This window comes from Uncinocarpus reesii, genomic scaffold (genome assembly GCF_000003515.1).
Source record: "Uncinocarpus reesii 1704 scaffold_1 genomic scaffold, whole genome shotgun sequence".
NCBI lineage: Eukaryota > Fungi > Ascomycota > Eurotiomycetes > Onygenales > Onygenaceae > Uncinocarpus > Uncinocarpus reesii.
Window position 1 is genome coordinate 3,423,716 of NW_003052500.1, and position 19,427 is coordinate 3,443,142.

General features: G+C 49.4%; 6 protein-coding genes across 6 annotated transcripts in view; 3 read left to right on the plus strand and 3 right to left on the minus strand.

The window, feature by feature from the left end:
- The window catches only part of UREG_01371 (uncharacterized protein), a gene marked incomplete at both ends in the record, with an annotated part of 909 nt that extends 228 nt beyond the window's left edge, over window positions 1-681 (minus strand). The window contains one exon of the mRNA XM_002541809.1: window positions 9-681. Coding sequence (XP_002541855.1) covers window positions 9-681 — 673 coding nt within the window. The remainder of the gene's footprint in view (window positions 1-8) is intronic.
- Window positions 682-1,904: 1,223 nt separating this feature from the next.
- On the minus strand, window positions 1,905-3,701 carry UREG_01372 (uncharacterized protein; the record flags this gene model as incomplete). Its single annotated transcript, XM_002541810.1, has 4 exons — window positions 1,905-2,266; window positions 2,378-2,617; window positions 2,705-3,391; window positions 3,485-3,701. 4 exons carry the CDS (start codon window positions 3,699-3,701, stop codon window positions 1,905-1,907), a joined length of 1,506 nt encoding a protein of 501 aa, XP_002541856.1.
- Window positions 3,702-9,254: 5,553 nt separating this feature from the next.
- On the minus strand, window positions 9,255-11,280 carry UREG_01373 (uncharacterized protein; the record flags this gene model as incomplete). The annotated part of the gene is made up of 2 exons (XM_002541811.1): window positions 9,255-11,052; window positions 11,132-11,280. The coding sequence occupies 2 exons, from the start codon at window positions 11,278-11,280 to the stop codon at window positions 9,255-9,257; spliced, it is 1,947 nt and encodes a 648-aa protein (XP_002541857.1).
- A 2,462-nt stretch (window positions 11,281-13,742) lies between these two features.
- Window positions 13,743-14,475, plus strand: UREG_01374 (uncharacterized protein; the record flags this gene model as incomplete). The annotated part of the gene is made up of 2 exons (XM_002541812.1): window positions 13,743-13,811; window positions 14,119-14,475. The coding sequence occupies 2 exons, from the start codon at window positions 13,743-13,745 to the stop codon at window positions 14,473-14,475; spliced, it is 426 nt and encodes a 141-aa protein (XP_002541858.1).
- A 615-nt stretch (window positions 14,476-15,090) lies between these two features.
- UREG_01375 (uncharacterized protein) lies at window positions 15,091-16,872 on the plus strand (the record flags this gene model as incomplete). The annotated part of the gene is made up of 1 exon (XM_002541813.1): window positions 15,091-16,872. The coding sequence occupies one exon, from the start codon at window positions 15,091-15,093 to the stop codon at window positions 16,870-16,872; it is 1,782 nt and encodes a 593-aa protein (XP_002541859.1).
- Window positions 16,873-17,519: 647 nt separating this feature from the next.
- On the plus strand, window positions 17,520-18,853 carry UREG_01376 (uncharacterized protein; the record flags this gene model as incomplete). Its single annotated transcript, XM_002541814.1, has 2 exons — window positions 17,520-17,550; window positions 17,607-18,853. 2 exons carry the CDS (start codon window positions 17,520-17,522, stop codon window positions 18,851-18,853), a joined length of 1,278 nt encoding a protein of 425 aa, XP_002541860.1.
- Window positions 18,854-19,427: the final 574 nt, after the last annotated feature.

The window sequence follows — 19,427 nt, forward strand, 5'->3', positions numbered from 1 at the left end:
CCACTTACGTGGTTCTCCAAGAGAAGGTCGGCGCCTTTGTTCTTCGTGTAATCTATCCAGCGGTTCACCAACAATATGGTACTTTGCCCAGTTAACAGGAGGCATTCTCACGACATTCTGAAGCTTTGGGATCGTGCCAAGTGCAGGCGACGTGTTTTGGCCTTCCTTTTTCTGGTGCCCATGGTCGCTCTCCTCTCCATCCCCTTCGTGGGATTGGAGGCTAAAAATATCCATCTCACCGCCCGATACTACTAGATTGCCTTTTATAATTTCCCTTGCAAACGTCTCCGGTGATTCCGCAGCGGCTTGTTTCAACTTGTCCAATGTCCGAATATCTCGAAGTGCTTGCTGTTTTTGAATCTGGAGGACGGATATAGCCGAGCGAAGGGCGATGGCATCCGGATTCTCTGATTCAGATATAGGAACCGGTGGCGGCTCGGGAGCAAAAGCCGGGGAGAGTGATGTCGGGAACGAACTAGCGGGGAGCTTTCCGCTGGTATCGCGAGGAGATTTAGAATCAGAGCCTAGATCCGGCGTGGTCGGAGCCTCAGGCGCCGGAGTGCGCACTACGGGCGGTGGCATCATTCTCTCTGAGTCTGGAATTGGGGTTAGATTGGTGTATGCCATGACCGGCGTGACTGGAGAGTATGGGGGCCGCGGAGGAGTGCCTGGCGGATCCATCGTGCTTCACAGACAACGGAAATTCTCAGAAGATCGCACAAAGCATCCAAGTTATGTCTCATCACAAAGAAAAGGTAGTAAGTGACCAGCTTCTGGCATTTTGATCAACTGTAGCCAGCTCGTCGTCGCAGTTCCGATGTTGACCCGTTCAGGCGAAGGCGAGCTGCAGTTCAATTAAGCTCATTAGTAAGCAGATGCCTATAAAGCAGCCTAACCACAAGAAGCCTAGTTGCTGAGTCCTGTCCAACAAGCATAAACAATAACGCAAACAATCAACAAAATCATCTAAAAATGTATTTTAGAACCGCGTTTTCTTGACTCAATGCAGAGAGTTTAAATTAAACAGATGAACTGGATGAGTATATTTTATTATTGATATGGTACTGAAAAAATGCCCACTGCACGGCAACGACTCATCACATTACACACAACTCGCCAATCAATAGCGAAATCCGAAGACAAAAGTCCCACTGACCGAATTTCCTTAGTCATCACAAACCGGGTAATCTGCTTTGTCTCCCATCTGCGACTGATCGTTTTCCTAATCCGGCTGTTTTCGGGACAAGTCCTGTTCGAGAAATGAAAGGGGAAGGTGTTGTTGGGTATTGAAAGTAACAATGCAAAGACGGCAACAGACCGGTATAATAGACAAAAAGGAACAGTTTTCATTTTTCCCCCAAGCAAAGATTCCATCCGAGTCTCAGAAAGGTTCCACCGCGCCAAACGCAAGATACCGCAGAGAGACCAAGTCCATCCAGAGCTAAAGCTGAAAATCCAGTAATCAGGTTTTTCCTAAACCGAAATGGTGGTGCTGAAATCAGCAATGCATTGTAGAAGGGGAAAGGGAAATTTTAAAGGTACAAAGAAGAGTTATGCGATAAGGAAAAGTTGCGACATAAGCAAGAAAGTGTAGTATGGGGTATACTAGGTAAATGGGCCAGAAAAGTTCTTGTAATAATAAAAAAGGAGAGAAGGCAAGTTAGCTCTGTAGTCAAGTAGCTAGGGATTGCTGCGAAAGTGGCGGTAATCGACAAAAGAAAATATGTATAAGTCTTGGATATCAAACAAATGAAAATGTTAAAAGCGGTACCCACAGCTGAGAGGGCTGGATATCATGGTGGGGACAAGGAGAGGTGCGGTGTGCAAATTGTTGTAAATCGGAACTAAAAAATGGCGAATAAATGCTAAAGCAGGGTAGAAGTTTTGAAACGTGAAAAGGATCATTATCTTCCATCAGTATACTGCACACCTTGCATTGGAGCAAGGGGTTGGTTTACGAGTGGGGGCAGTGTTCTGGATGGGTCTTGCGTCGGAGGATGTGTGGGTGGGGGGACAAGTGAAGTGCTCGATCCAGCTGAAAAGGGTGAGGAGAACAAGGAGGTCGGTGTCTGTGCTGAGTTTGCTATGCCATTTGGTTGCAATGTTGGGGCAGGGTGAGGGATATCAAACGCAGATGTTTGCCTAGATAATGTTGGTTGTTGCTGGGTGGCATACCGCCGGAGCTCCTCAACTTCGGCTCGTAGTTGATCCCGCTCGTGTTGAGATTGTGTAAGGTTCTTCTCTAGTTGAGAAATATAATCCATCGCTACACGAGTCAGCTGAGTTGTTCACGCAAGGAAGAAAAGGCGGAATCCCCAAGAGTGGTATCAGATAATACCATCAGTGAGAACTCTTGTTTCTGGCATGCTCCACGTACCTCTATTCAAAGTCTCCCACTTGCTTGATTTGTTGTTTTGGGTGGAAGGTAGCCGGGTACGGAGTGCTTCAAAGCAATCCTTCATCTCACTGCGTCGCTTCCTTTCAGCAAGCTTATGAGATATCCTTAACTCCGGGGTTCGGCTATAGGGAGTAGAGCCATTAGGAGGCTCACTCTCGCCCATCAAATTCCGGACCTGTTTGTGATGCAGAGAGTGGTGGTGAACGCTTTGTGGTAGTTCTATTTATCGTTAGAAGATAATTCTGTAACCGCGATGCCCGATGACCTCAAGGTCGGGAGTAGGAACTAGGAAGTGATTGCACATACCATGCTGGCCCTGCGGCAGCCGACTGTCATTGGTAAACCTGCTGCTTGCGAGCGACTCTGTGCCACTATCTCGTCGAGAGATTTGATCCGACAATCGGCTTGGCTTATCTGGGCGTGCGACAAATGGATCCGGGAAAGCATAAGGCATACCCGGAATAGGAGTTTCAGCATTGTAAATCTTTGCTTCGGGGTTTGAGCTGATGGCGGGCGCTGTTCGTCCAGCTGGAAAGCTTCGATGCTCTCCGACCCGGGGACCCAGCGGTGATAGGGGTTGATTTCCTACATAGCGAGGTCCACGGTGTGTTGTGGGTGGCTTTCCATAGTCGCCTGAAATCCCCCGTTCTCTCTGCAGGCCAGATACAATGGAGGTCTGAGATACATTGGCGCTTTGGTATGGCGAGGCTTGGTTAATAGCCAAGGAGCTCAGACCTTGGTTCATTCTGCTATCAAGGCTACTGCGACGGGACTCCGGATATTCTGGTCGCTGTGAGCCCTCGAATGTTTGATTAATCGAGGGTAGCATTGTATTAGGTGGTTGTGAGGAGAAACTGGGAGATTGCGCTGGGCCATTTGAAACTGGAGTAACTGGTGGCTCAGTAGGGATCTGTGGTGCTTGCGACGAAGGGATAAAAGAGCCATGGTGATATCCGTTGGTACCGTTCGTTGTGCTCGAGTACGTCGATGAACCTATTCATACAGTGTTAGCCCGGTTTGTCCACCGAATTCTGAGCGGAATGGCAAACTTCAAAAGTATATGTAGGAATATCTGGCGGCACATACGGGCACTTTGGGACATGGACCAATTCCCCGAGTCCCTTTCAAGTGTAGCCTGGGCTGGGGACTTCTCTGCAGAGGTGATAGAACCCAAGGACATACTGGCAGTCAAAGTCGAGATCGACGGTAGGACCTGGCCGTTTTGAGGCTGCGGGGCCTGGTGAGCGGTACGTGTGCCTTCCCACGGGCGATGAGGAGGGCCCGAAAGCTCCATTATCGCCATCCTGAGGAGCCGTCGAAGCGGTGGGCGGCTGCGGCAAGTCAAGCGACTTTGGATGAATAGTAGTGAGGTGCAAGGTCAAAGGTGGAGAGTCTTCTGGTCGATTCAGGAGACGGGATCAGTGTGAAAAACAGAGATGTCGCTAAGCAAGTAGAAGGATCTACCTCTGCAGGAGAGAGCTGAAGAGAAGCTAGCTTGCGACAGCCGTAGAACAACAGCAGCAGACAGCAGTGCGACTCAGCGGGCGGCAGGACCAGGGTAGTTTGGCGATGGAGGAGAAAGCACTGCGAAAAGTAAAGAGAGAGAGCGAACTGAGATCTGGAGCAGCTGGATTGACGGTGTTACTGGTAATTAATAACGAGCTCGGTATGGTAAACAGCCTGTAAGGTTTGTGGAAATGTTTGGGTACTGGTAAGTTACCTCGTAACCGTCAGGGAAAACGAAGACTCTCATCAAGCATTGGAATTCGAGAATATCTCGTTCTCTTTAGACGATGAGGAATGTATATGGAGTACGGAGTAGCATGCGCAGAGATCCCCTGACGGCGACAGTAGAAGTGAACTCAATATTTAAAATCGTAAGATACTTCCCACGGAGCCCAGCGAGCATGGATATGGTAGGGGATTACGAAGTATGGGGCAATTGGATTGAGTTATTGCGACGCCAGGGACCCCTTCTTGATCGGCCACCTGGCTGTCGCTGAAGAAGTGCAAGAACCAGCTGTCAAATCCTGACGACCGCGTGAAGCTGCGCAATGAAACAATTCGAAGAATTTGGAATCTTTGAGAAAACGTGTGTGCTCAGTGATGAAAATGCATTGGTCTCATCGACTATCGAATTCAATCTGGACGGCGGCAGCCACAAATCAGATGGCTTTCACGTGCCCTTGGTTTTACAGCCATTGTATTTGGCACGTGTATTACCGTATGGGCAGCTCAAGTGTACCGCCGGATCAATTGATAAAGACCAGAGACTGCAGAGAGCTCGATGCTGACTGCGCATGGCCATGGCGACAGACCATGTGTTGAACTCACATTTATCAGAATTCTCATTGTTGTTATCTTATTATTGTGATCGAGAGCTGCCTGTAGCTGCTCTGTACCTGCTTTTCTGTCCGCACATGTCTTGTGGAGCACCGGCCCCATTCAGCTCATCGAGGTCACACGTGTCAGTTTTTAGCAGATTTGTTCTTCACCACCACGGCAAAGCTGCCTCCTGAAGGCTGAGGCGAACAAACCAGCCGAATAGTAATCAGAAAGATGGCGCTCGGTCTAGTCAGATTCGGGCGTAGGACGCCAAGGCTTGGATCCGACGGGAAAAAGAAAGCAGCTTGGATCCCGCCCCGATGCCACCAATATGATCGCACACGTGAAGGCTAGAAGGCACCACCACCCCCAGGCTGTATCATCCAGACAGGGTCCGAGGGGGGACCACCAGCGGGCTGCATCGCCCCAATGCAGCGAAACCCATGCTTTATCCCACCCCATCAATTCTCGCAGACCTTGACGGGTTTTTGATACCCAATGGTGGATTCTCATGATTCTCGAGTCGTCGTCATGCCCTGCACACCCATGATTCCTTTTTCCCTCAAACTTGGGCGGCTTTGGAACAATAATGTCCCACTCTTCAGTCGAGCGGGCAACATGGCACCTTGTCTCAGAACGCCAGCGTTGAAGAGAGAGAGGAGAATGTTCTTCGCTTCTAGCCAAAACCCAAACAGGAAAGCCAGCGCCACCGGGAACAAAAGCGGTTAGGCTCACTGAGTCAGGAATAAGGTTTAAGCTTTCTGGGATCAATGAAGCCTTATTCCACCGACTAACCCAGTGCACTACGCCAGATGTAGCTTAGCGCCCCGCGAATCCCCATTTTTGACCACGCGGCGACTGGGAGTGCTTGCCTAAGGAGGGTGTGCCTGTATCTTTGAAACAATACGCTCGGTACCGTACGGGGGACCCTGTATGTTACGTGTTTGGTTTTTACACCCTGGCACACTAGATGTCCTTTGCCCCCATCAGCCAGCCCTGCATCAATTGCCTGCCCATGAGATGTCGATTCCTCCATCGTTCGCCCTGGGTTCGCGCCGTTGGTCTGCGTAACGATCTGTGATCGGTCACCTCGCTACGCAGGGTCCTTGCCCCGTGGGAACGACTCGCCCACGCTCATTGTGCGATTGGGAAAGGAACCTGTGCATGTGCGTATGCGATAATGGAAACGCTGATAGCGAGGAGCTCCTCTCAGGGACTTTACCAATATATCCTGTCACTCCAGACACCTCCCAAGACTTCGGATCTCTTGGCGTACTTTCATTATTGAACTCAAACGGCTCTCAGATCCCTCGGGGCGGAAGCTAACTGGGTCGTCGCTTTTGGATATCCCGCCGTCAATGGTCTGTTCTCCAGCCTCGTTAGTCTCTTCAAATTCATAGGATTAGTAAACGATATCCAGAAGAAGTTTCGACAGGAGTCGTCAGATACACCATTCGGTTTCATTTGCCAGTGCGTTAGGAAAAGGGCTTTGTTAGCTATCAGCCGCTTGATCGCAGCAATATTTCGAGGCAATCGACACAAGACCAACGGCGAAGGCGAGCAGCGATCGCACCCAGATGGGGTTTCTGCATGGTTCCTTCCCCTCCCCCGACAAAGCGGTTCGGGATCAGGTAGCACCAGAGTGCTGGGAGGGCAATTATGATACCTGTCAGTGGTGATCCACACAATGCTGCTGGGCTCGCTGGACCATTTTCCTCTTCAGACCGTTTGGTCACACAAATCCGGAACTCAGTAGAATTGTGATACGTCCGTATTCCGTATACCTTGAACGGCAGTTGCTTTCGCTGGAACTCTCAAGACATGCGGATAATCATTTGTGCAATCTGTTGTTCGTCGTGTCGTCGACGATCGCAAAATAATCTCGTTCAACCCAGGGCCGATCCAGAGCCCATCCCGCTGCCCATGGCAAAAAGGAGACCTGGTGCGACTATCGGAAGTGTGGGAAAGCCATGCTCCTCACACACCAACTTAGCCATGCCAATCCGTATCCAAAAGCTTGATATTTCTAATTTGCTTTGCCCAGTTGTAAGGTACCAGTGATCTCGAAAGCACGACAGGCGCGTGCGAGTCAGCAATCCCTCAAAAACTTGGTTAAAACCAACACAATCGTATTGTCGTTGAACGAGGCACTTCTCTATAGGTTGTTACCGCAGCGTCCCAACGCGGTCATATCTCCGACACTGCTCAGAAAAGGCTGCGCTCAGTGCTTCAATCGGTTCGATGTCTGGCGCCCATTCAAACATTTTGATGCCATTGAGACATTTTCGGATGTTTCAAAACCAGTACTTGGGGCCACTATCCATTGTTTCTGAAACGCAGGCGTATTCGGGAGGAATGTGCGAAGAAACCGGATGATGAGTGGCCGCAGACTCCGTGCTGTTTTTTAAAAAAAAAAAGTGCTCTCGGCTGTTGTTTGCATGTCAGTAGCATCCATCTGATCAGCCTTACAACCGCATCGCATCTGCATCTGCATAGGTTGCCAGTCGTCGACAGCTTAAGGGTTACGTAACGAATCAAGGCACGACCCCAAAGCGCGTCCAGGCTAGAGCCGGGTACTCCGGCCTGGCAATCGCATCCTCAACCCTGCGATATATCAAAGCTATGCATGCGAGAGCAACACGCCACCGGGTCGGCACCATGTGGCTTGCAAAGTTTCATGGAAAATATCTCAAGGTAAGGCCTGTGTCAGCACTTCTATCTTTCTCAAAGTGACGGGTTTAACTCACTAGTTACCGACTTGGCGGCCTTGAAGTGTTCGAAGCATTTCGTCTACGTTCATGCACCACCGATCGACGACAATCAAAATGGTGGAGCTGGGCCCGATCAGATAATCGATGCCCTCCCTTGAATCTCTGTTGAGATCGTAACGGGGACCCGCTTTCTCGCACGAATAACGGGATGGTTCCATATGCATTTGTCGGATGCACCTCGTGGGTATGCATCCCCCATCTGGTCCACCCCAGCCTATATCTTCGTGATATAATGCGTTCTGCAATGTGAACTCCGAGCAACACCTGTCGTCACCCTCGCCCGCAACCGGCGAGTTAGCCTGGACAAGGGTAGGGATGATGTCCACATCAAGTTTAGTGGCCTTGTTTTCAAGACCAGATACGACCTTCAGCAGGGCACTTCACCCCAAATATCAACTCCACATGTCGCTTATGCACGCTGCCCGCAAGTCGACCAGGGCAAAGGGATGATCGGGAATTAATTCAGGGAGATTTTACCATTGGCTGGCAGAATTCCTGAAACCCTTGGATTTTTTTTTTCAGGGCCTTCAAAATACAAGGAAACGGGACCTATTAGGATATGGACATGCTACTTTCGCTGAGTTGGGGCCTCTTTGGCCGTTCTGGTGTTGGTCTCGTGGCTGTTCTTGTTTGTGATAATGATACTGCCAGTTTCTTTCACACATCAACATTTCGAAAAGCCAGAGGGACAGACGCCCACTCGCATGCCATGGATTCTGTGTAATACTGACAAGCAGGTTTTGGATTTGGTCATTGTGTTCTTCACGCCCCTGTCCTTATCATGGAGTCAGTCCGGTGGAAATGGCGCACGGGCTGCTCCTCTCCAGCCTGCTAATCTGCGCATGAATCTTTGTTACGCTTTCCATGTACAAGTGTTAAAATATAAGTACTTGGTACATACCTGTGGCGAAAAATGGCACTGCGGCCTACACCATCGACCATTGAATTGCCCAGTGGATGGTGAATGCTTTTTCTTAGATGAGGAGTGAGAGTCAGTTGGGAGAAATTTCACACACAAATCCAATATCAAAGCAGCAGTATAGCCTACCCGCTGCCGAATTCTCAAGAAACCGAAATCAATAAGCAATCCATGTCTGAAAATTCATAACCCATTGAATACTCTCTCCTCTTGAAGCATCTTTTGCTCTAGAGAGTCTTGATAGATATCATTAAACCCCTTACAAAGCAGTGCCTGGGTAGTTACAGCAGCTGAAACAGCTTGCATTCCGAAGCTGCTGTGGATAAAATATGAAGCTTTGACTCATGGGGGGGGCGTTTGTGGAAATTCAAAAATTTGGGTATTATTTATCATTATTTTGTCCTGCATTTGCAAACGTCACATTGTCAAGATGAGACAATATCTCTCCAGCCCAATATAACTGTTGCTGGCATTTTATTGTCATGTCGGGTTGAATGCCATATAATACTGCTTTTACAGGATGGGAAGCATGGTTCACTCCAATAATAGAAGACTTCAAGAAAGATCCAATAATTCCAGGTTAAAACCATGACAACACCTCGTGATGGGTATGTATGCCCGTGCATACTTGGCGAGATACAGGAACTTTTGGGTGTGAGGGTTGGTTTTGTATGGAATAAGCCGTTATATCCTCTCAAATTGACTTTGCCCCAAAAATCCCACCACATATCTAGACTCAGGCATAAGCGTTACGTTTATTGATACTGGAGTTGATAGTAGCTTAGATATAAGTACAGTGCATAGATAGATGCCACGGAGAAAACTTTACTGCTGGGCTGTTCTACTCGTCTCCTTCCTCACTATCCTCATCGTCACCAAACTTGACCTCAATTGCTCCCGTGACATCCCATCGATCACCCCTCGCCGAGCGACTGACGTATTTCACAAACCTCAATGTTCCTTGGTCGCGCAAGACTATGCTCATCCGATTCCATCCAGCAGCCATACTGAACAGAATGCCATCGTCTTCACTGTCAGCTGCGGACTTGTAGATTGCCGGGTCCGCTTTGGACCTGTTTACTTTGGACTTTGTGCCTGTTAAGCTTGATGCCTCCTCAACACCATTTTCACCCTCGTCTTCGTCATCGTCACCGGCCATGTAGATCTCGTAACCTCCCACTGAAGGGCCGTCGTCTTCTGCGTTGGGCTTTGACGTGGAATGGCCATTGCCTGACGGCTCTTCGCCGCCATCCTCTTCGTCTTCGTCATCCTGCTGTTCCCAGCCGGAAGACGGGGTGATGCCAATGGTCAGTTCCAGCCTGGGAGAATCACCTTTATATTCGTTCGCGAGAGTGTAGTCTTCGCCACGTCGGAATCGACGAGCCAGGAAGTCGTAGGTAAGCAGTTCGTCAATTCCGGTGACTGTTGACAGCCACTTCTTGAAAGCTCTTGATGGAAGTAGATTCTCAATAAGTTCTTGGATGGGGGTTTTCTCTTGCCCTTGGGTATCTAATCTGGGTTGCTGATATAGATATCGATGTTTATGCGGCGGTCGGCTAACTTTCCAGTGTGTTTGTTTTTCAATATCGTCTGACGTCGTTGGAAGCGCGGTAGTGCTTTTCTCCTGTTCTTCGATGTATGTACGAACTTGGGCGGCAAATTTATCGGAAAGGATACGCTCAAGGCTGAGAGATGATTCGTTGGCAAAGGTTTCGGATAATTGCTCGCTGACGTCTGGTGTCAGGTAGGATGGAGAGATGTATTTGAGCAGGAAGTTGAGGTCTTCTTCTGTGAACTCTGCATCGTCCTCATCGTCGTTGGCGGCCTGTTTTCCCTTGCCCTTGGAGGCTGATGTATCAATTGGCTCATCATATCGGCCGACCTGCGGTTGTGGGCAGTCAAATTCATCATCTTGCCCCTGCAATTGTTGCAAGCTGCTTCGTTCGGCGAGTTTCTCCTCTAAACCTGGCTCAAAGCCATCCTCGCCTTCCTGCGGAATGTGATACCACCCGCTGATGGCCATACGCACTCGCGCTTTCTTTTCTTGCTCAGTACTCTCGCTGTCGATGTGGTATACCTCTTCGACGTCATGGAAACTTTCCCCCGGTTGGACCGTGAAGAAGCTAAGTTGATTAAATGCAGGAGGGATTGACAACGTAAAATCCGGACTGGGGATTTTCACCTCGTTTCCATTCTTGTCCGTCTTGATCGTGGTCGGGTACAGTCGTAACGCTCCGCCGTAACTCGGTTTCCAAGGCGCATCCGGATCCGTTAAGTAGAGAATATAGCTTACACGCCGGGTTCCAATCACATCATCATGGCAGAGCAAATGGCAGCCACCAGTATACACATTGATTGCCATGTCCGTTTTGCGCCCGCTTAACTTGCCGGCACCAGTGACCTCTGAGAGATACTCTCGAAATGGGCGGGAATATAACGCATCGCGAAGCTTGAGAAGAAACGGCAACCGGGCAAGCGAAGCATCGTCCAATCCGTCCAAGTTGGCCAAATCGCCCGATTGAAAAATCTTGTAAATGTCGGTTTCCTTTTCGGTGAACGATAGATGTTCTTGAATTTCATTGCGGACGGAGCGGAGGAGATCTGGGGCAATGAGCGGAGAAATCACGCCATGTTTGTATCTGCAGCAATAGCCTGCTGGTTAGAGCATGCTAATCGGAGCCAACAGATTGTGGAGGTTCTAGAAAAACTTGCACTCACGGCTCCGACGCAGCGTAGGCATTCTTGTATTTGGCGAGGGTCGCCGTCTCAAACAGCCCTTCTCCGAATCGAGCTGTGGCCTCTTCGGCCGACAATGCTCTTTTCTTCGCTTCGTCATTCGTGCTGTCTGGACTAGCCTTTCGCTTCATGGTTGAATTGTTGCAATTGAACGATGTGGTGCTCAGCGTTGGCGGCCTCGAGGGACCGGCTTTGGAGCTTTGATGCTGAAATTTTGCATTGAGCGAGCCGGCCTTGGCGCTTGCCGTGACCACCGAGCCTCTCGCCTCAGAACACGCCGGGTGAAGCGATTTATTGAAGAACCAGATGGAAACAGTCGTGTTATCGGACACACCGGGCAGCTTTCCTTCAACATGAGCATCCTCAAATGTGAACGCCCATCGTTCTGGCCGTTTACTGCGGAGTACATAACTATGTAACTACTCCGTAGCCACTGACATCGACTGAAAAGGCTCTAGCGACACTGGTCGATGGTGTGCTTTGCTTTCCTATAGCAAACAACCATAACTATTGCATCTTTTATGGCTCTGCCTTTGTGATCCAAGAAACCTCCGTGCAAGATGTGCCGGTTATCTCCTTTCCCGCCCTGATTTGGCTACTCGACGTTGCCTTCGTGTGGTATAAACGCAGGGGCTATATTCGTCTCCGTTGTGCCACCCGAGGGAGTTGCCAATGTCCTTGACTGGCTTGATGCTTCAAACGAAATGCGTTTGAAGTCAGGGCGTTGGTGTCACTGCAGAGAAAAGCAGAGGCCAAGATACAGACCCTCTACTGCGCTCGAATTATTTACAATAACTGACTGAGGAACCCGAGTGTCCGAGATGGTTATTACCATGATACCATACCGAATGCATCCATACGATTGTGGAGAAAGAACGCCTCTTTCCATGTCCTCTGGCTTAGTTCACATGGCCATAACTCTTGGGCAATGATTGATCTACGGGAGAGGTGGGATTGTTGTCCCGTGGCGATATTCGAAGCATTGGAGATCTCCCCGCTGAGAGGGTTAGCAAACCAATCCGAGCCCGCCGAGAAGGCTGGGCGCAAGCAGTGATTCTCGAAATGCTCCGTGAACTGCAGTTCCACAGTGCCTTGGGATTCCGGCTTGTTTCCGGAAAAGACCACGTTGATCGTCAGCTCGGTCTCCGGAGAATTCCATCTCAGATTGACAATCACAGCCACTGACGCTTGAGGCGCTCTATTTTGATTGCTTCAGCCTTCGACACCGGCAGCTTCTTTTGGCACCTTTCCATTACCGGGAGAATTGGCGATCACGCTTGCTGCCTCGTCACACAATGATCACCGGATCGACCGGGTGATGCTTCAGCCACCATTGATGTTTTTGAATGCTTGTTAGTGTTGGCGCTGCTTGGTAACTAGGTAACTAACTGAAGACATCAGTCAATACTCCGTACTTCAAGTGAACAAGGTGATTTCTTTGATATTTGCGCATCTATCGCTCAGGATACCTGAACGCAGTCGGCTTTGCACGAGCGAAAAGCAAACATCAGACTGTTAACTCAAAGAGGGCAGCAAACGGAAGGCTCTCCTGAGTCCTAAGCCCTATTGAGAGTAGAAGCCATATTCACTTTATCCACAATCTCTGGCGATCCGCCGTGCACACAAATCCGGAGTTCTAAATGGAGGATTTCCGCCTTGGCTTCCCACAAACCCACATTTTGTGGTTCTTTGATGCTGCCGACAATGATGCACGAGCACCTGCTAAACACGTTCGACATGTCACATTGTCGGAATGGTAGCCGGAAATGCGCATAACCGCTCGTTTGATATACAGTGTGGCTGATTCTCACGGTGTCACGTACCACAACATGGTATGTACGGATGTCGAAACGTCTTTAAAACTTGCGTATTTACAATACAGACCGTATGGACGTCCGTATGCGGCACCGATCATGCATCCACGGCGAAGGTCATTAGAAAACAACATACTGGCAGAGTGCCGTGTATTTCCTGAGATACAAAGTATTCATTACAAGATTCCGAGGCGCATTATGAGCGGAGGAACACGAGAAACGTGCGGAAGGAGGAAAGGTGGGGTGTTGTCCATCTAGCTTTAGCTGAACACGTTCTTTTGCTCACTTTTCATTCCCAAGAGAGGTCTTGTCTGATCACCCAGCTGGCGAATATAGATCCTGAATGCATAGATTGCCAGTGGGAAAGCTGCATGAGGGGGGGCAGAATATTTATACCATACCCATACCCATACCCAGTGCTTCTGGCGAGGACATGTCAGAGGAGTGAAGGAGTTGAGATGCAACGCCAAACCCTGCAAGTTTAATATATCGTGGGCCAAGTTATAGGAATGGAATGCCTTGAGGGACTCTATGCTGGTGCCTAGGGAGAGCCGCTGAATGTATCAGCAGCTTCTTCATTTCGAACGGTCTAAGAGGCTAAAGACCGATTTTTGGGCGGATAGCGATTACACGAGATATCATCAAGCTGGTATTTCGGCCTCTATATCCTTGAGATTTCAAGCCATAAATATCAGATATGGTATCTGGCAACCATTTCACCATCAACAACGCAGTTCCATTGCAAGGAAGCGTCGGGTTGCCAATTCTTCAGAGCATGCATGGCGTCGAGATCCTTCACAAAAAGCGACGGGGATCCCAAGTCCCACCGCAGTAGCGGATTGCGAAATGTACGTGATGCGCATGTGCCAAATGGGCACCCAGACCAGGGTCACGAACCCTGGCAATCGATTGTGGCCTGAAGCCGATGTTTTTGCACCAATTTCTGAAGCTCAGTTTCAGGGCTGCTTTGACAGGTGGGTGTCAATCTGCCAGTTGTCAATTGCTCAATCTTAATTCCATCAAACTCCATCCATTCCGCTCTGCTTGTTCTCTTTCTTGGTGCTTCTAATCCTCCCCTGATGCCAATGCCAAGACCAACTTGGCCCCCTTCTCCCTTCCAGCACGATGATTGGACCGCTCTAACCGCCCAATCAGTGCCGGCCCACCCCGTCTGCGCCGATGATTGGCCGTGGCCGACGACACCCCTTCCCCCCGCTGTTGCCGTTCAACGACCAGCCTGAGCATCTTCAACCCGTCTGGCGCTTCTGCTTGGTTACATCCTCCCATGGCTCATCAAAGTCCTCAGCGGTTCGAGGGCCAATGAACCCTCATGCCCAGGTCCAGCATGCAGCATTCCAACACTCGTTGCAAACCCCCCCGTCCCACTCGGCTGCTCTCTGGGCTCCGTCTGTTTCAATCCGCTCTGCCTGCCCAATCACCCCACAGAGTCTGGATGGCAAGATGGGCGATCTTGACGATGGAAATAGAATCCTGGGTTTGGGGATGGACTGAACGGTGCCTAGCGTTCGGGAGACCCCTGGCTATTATTGGATCCTACCTTTTCGAGTCTTGGGAGGGGTATGAGCCTGTCGAGGATTCTGGCTTCTTGGGCTATTCTTTGGCTCGAGGTTTTTGAACTTGAACCTGTCTCTGACAGATCTCCATTTCTCATCTGTTGGGAAAAGTACCTGCTGGTACTTCCCCCTAAGACGCGTGTAGGACTCTGTTCTGCATCCTGCTCAATGGATAGCCTACACAGTCATTACCTTAATATCTGTTGAGTGGGAGATACCTTTTAGTCACAAGTTGGTGACGGTGTGTACATTACGCCCTTATTCAGATTCCCATTGTTGACTCTCAATTGTATTTTGGCGACACCTTCAATATTTCAATCAATTACCTCCACCCATTCTTTTCAGTGTTTTATCTCAACATTGATCAATGTTATTCTCCTCATGCGTCATTCAAAGTTGCTCCATATATCGTCACGGTTATAAGGCTAGAGATGAGGTCAATAGTAGGTCCAATGTTCAACTTTCCCAGCAGACCCTTGGAGTAGAGCTTTTACACGTCCAGATGCTAACATCACTTGAAAACATTGCCAGATTATAACATATCTCGACTGTAATGGACCCAACTTCATCCCCAACAACACAGCACCGAGTTGGACAGGATGTACACACGCCCATTCACCTCCAGATCCCAACTGTTCCCACATTCCCATTATCTTCTCCGATAGTAGAAGAAGTCATGACACCGTTTTCAGAATCCGACTCTTCGGAGCGTGCAGCAGGCCGCAGCAATAACCCGTTTCGATTCCCAGAGGGCTATCTGGTCGCAGAGGCAAACGATTTTGGGGATGGACACCAAGGCTTACACAGTAATAACCAGAACTCGGCTGCGCATTTCGAACAGCATGGCTTGCCACGTAGTTTTGAATCGACTCCACCAAAAAAAATGCGACCGGGGCTAAATGTTGTGACTGATTTCAGTAGAAATGGATTTTCCCAGACTGCAAAAGACGATGTCGCTGCATCCAGACAACCGCCCTCCAAGGCCTTTTTGGACTTGAACGACCTCAAATCTCTTTCTCAAACCCAGCGGCCATCTGAACGCCAGGCCAGTGGGTGGCAACCCACTTGGAAATCTAAACTCCGGGGCTATGAAGAGTTGAAAGATCAATCTGCAGATCTTAGCAATAACCCACCAAAGCGAAAACGTGCGGAAAAGGAGTCCCTGATGAGAAAATTGTCCAGAAAAGCGATTAAAAAGCCCGCTAAGGTTCAAGAACTATCACCGTCCGATCGGCCCATATTGATTGGTATCAGCGTTCCTGCAGTTTCTGTAAACCAATCTTCGCCTGAGGACCTCACTGTCCCAACAAACCAACAAACCCCTGCCACACCATCAATAGTGATAACACCTGCAGTGGAAGAACGGGCTTGGGATACCACCTGGGACAGCTCAAACTCGACACCACCACGCCCGGCATCGAGTGTTTACTCACAGCCTACGCCTTTCGTAAGGTCTGGAAGAATAGAGTCTATTCCACCGGTACCAGCCATCCCACCGCCGAATTCAGTATGGCACAATGAAAAAGATGGAGAGCCGTTGGTGGATGGCCTTTCAGAGAGAAGCCGAAAACGTCGTTCGTACTCGGCCGGAACAGTCATTGATGAGGAACTTTCTCCATCGGGGTTTTCCTTGCGTCAGCGGTCATTTTCCAACGAGAGTAAACTTAGTCGTTCGAAACGATTAAGCCTCGAAACGGTCTCTACACGACGTCGGTCACAAGGATGGTGGAACGTTCTCTGGACTCCTTCGTTGACGAGATCAAACACGCTAAGCAGCTGGCGTGGTCCTGCTAGCGATGCTAGCAGCCCTCCTCCTGTACCAACTCTGTCGGCGGAACCCAAGGAACCCTACTCTAGAAGCACCATAAACGAAAAGCAATGGACCCCTGTGCGATCCGCGTTCTCTCCAGACACACCAGAGAGTGGAACTGGGAAAAGGATTCTCAGCGACATTACAGCATGGCCCGACATGGACGACTGGGACAAAGAGCGTGAAGACCGGAGCCGGGTGCCCAGATCCCTCCATTCACCAAAAATCCCAAATAACAAGGCTTCCCCCATGTCTGCTTCTTCCACACAGTCTATCCCTTTGGTTATGTCAACCTCAACCAACCACGCTGCTACATTTCACAATATGCCTTGTCAACATGACCTTCTGAGCAGCCAGCCTTGCTCTACATGTTTAACCCGCACCAATATTGATAGATTTCTCGCTCAGACAGCGTCCGAAAGTCGGGGAACATCTACGGATTACCCCGGGACAGTTTATGTCTTCACAAGGCCAACAGCTAGACAACCCATTCTTTCGGAGGTTTGTCGAAAGTTTACGGAATGAGGAAGCAAGACCACGCTCAGGATCTTGTTCAACTACTATTGAAGACGACGAGACAGAAATATCCCCCAATATTCGTCAAGCAACCGCGACGCCATTATTTAGAGCAGCTGGTGCAATGCCCGCTCTGGTACACACACCGTTGCCACCCCGAGCTCAAAGCATTTCAAAAGACGATTATGATGACCCGTCATATTCTACGAGTATAAAAAAGCTCTCGCATTCAACGGCTGGTACCCAGGAGCGAGCGCCTTCCATACCACCCCCGTATTCTTCCCCAACACCCATCAAATCAACCCCTCGTTATCGAGCAATCTTCCCGCCTGGCCAGCAGCCTCATTCGCCCGGACCAATATCTCCAGAGGGTAACCGGGCTATGGCCTTACGTGGTGGAATACAAATGTCCGGCGTAGCAAACGTCCAGCCACCTTTAGCAGTTTACACCCCTGGCAATACCAATTCTGATTATCTACCTCCCCGCCCTCGTGCAGTTCCTGTCACTTTATCTTCGATTCGCGGACCAGCGACGTTACAGAACAACGTTGAATCCAAACGTAGAAGACGGGAGAAAGAAGACGCAATTGGAAGGAAGGTTGGCGGTTTATGGCGTGGCAGAGGATGCTTTAGCGACCGGGACTGTTTCGGCCGAAATGGCCGCGAGGGGAGAAAACGGCGACGATGGTATTTTGTTATTGCATTGATCTTGCTGCTGCTGATTACTACAAGCGTCGTCCTAGCGGTGACGTTGACTAGAAGGAAAAGCAATACTCCAGATATCGAACCCCGATGGCTGAATTTGACCGGGTATCCTGCGATGCCAACCGGTATCTCGACTGTGGGTGGGCCGGATGCAATTGAGATGAACTCGGGCTGTGTGCATCCGTCTACCATGTGGAGTTGTGCACTGCCAAAGGAAGACCAGGAAATGAACAAGCCCTACGATGCTGAGACACCCAAATTTAGAATCGAAATCAGGTTCAAAAATGGAACTTATCCCCGAAGCACAACGGTGACAACTAAGACAAAGCGTCAGCTTAAATCTACATTGGGAGAGCGTTTGGTACGTCGAATTTTAGGACGCAGCAGGCTATATGCACGAAGTGATGACTTTACGCCAATACCCGCTCCTCCAAACCTGAAAGACATAGAATTTCTTGGGAATACCACGGATCGATTTACTCAACCTTTCGTTGGAGAGGAGACGCCCTTTTACGTCACTTTTCTATCCACTGGCGATCTTGATAGCCTGAGTAAAAGAGACAGTTTCCCCGACCCCTTCCCAAATCTCACTGATATCATTCCATCGCCAACCATTGCACCAGATGGCACAGCTGCGGCTGCAAATCTCCTACCCGTCCCGAAAGATCAACCACTTCGATTATACGATCGTGGTATGCCAACCGAACGTTATAGTTTTTATACCTACTATAATCGTTCGATTTTTCTCAAATCCGCGGCACCCTTGAATGAGTCGGATACGACCGATGTACCCGACGATAAAAACGGCGGGTCGACCAAATCAGCAGCCCGTGTCCGGTGTACCTGGGCGGAAACGCGGTTCAACGTACAAATTTGGACGAGACCGCAACAGGCTCGTCTGCAGCTAGTAAAACCATCTGTCTTGTTCAACCACTCTTCGACGCCACCTGTGAATTCAGCTTTTCCTTATGCAACGGACTTCTCCCGTCCAGGCACATTTCCGTATCCGATTACTATCAAGATCGACCGCCATGGTGGCGATGCAAAGAAGAAGATGGTATATTGCTACGGAATGAATGAAAGATCGCAGATTGAACTAAACGAGAGAAAGCTACAGTTGGAATTTCGAGGTTTCGGGGGCGTCCTGATAAACCCTGCAGGGGGGATATTCAACTTGACTGGCTCCGATGGGCACAAGAAGCGAGATGAAGATTGGATGCCAGTTGATGGGGGAACTGGAGGCTGCAAATGTGAATGGAGAAATTTCTATGCAGTCCGTGAGTGAATGAGTCAATGATTACGTTGTATTGTTGTATAATAGTAGGCTGTTTTTGCTTTCTTTCTACTACTGTCTTCTTTTTCGCAAGTTCAATTACCCTTTTTTCCACTTTTCTTGTGTATTAGAGGGCAAGTTCCGTCAGAGCAGCTGGAGTCCGGTTCCTATAATTAATAGAAAGTTTTGATACCCCAACGAGAATTCATATTCACCCAACCTTGAGCCACATCTATTTGTTGTTTACTTTTTTCATCTCCAGGATTTCAGCTCCCTTGCAGGCATCTTACTACATTGGTGTCACAGTGGTTGGAATTTCGGCAGCGAAAACAGAATCATGTTCCAGTTTAAGGCCATGGCGACTCCCAGCGAAAAAAAGCCCCCGAAAGCGCCGCTGCCAGGCTTCTTGAGAATTCCGCTTGAAATCCGAGATCAAATCTATCACCTCGTCCTCCTCCATTGCCAACAAGAGATAGGCCGTCGCAACGTTATGATTTCCGCCCAAACGACTCCATTTTCACCGGCGATGGGCTGTGCTGGTCTTCTTCGCGCAAATAGGCAAATAAACCGGGAGTTCTCCCAGTAT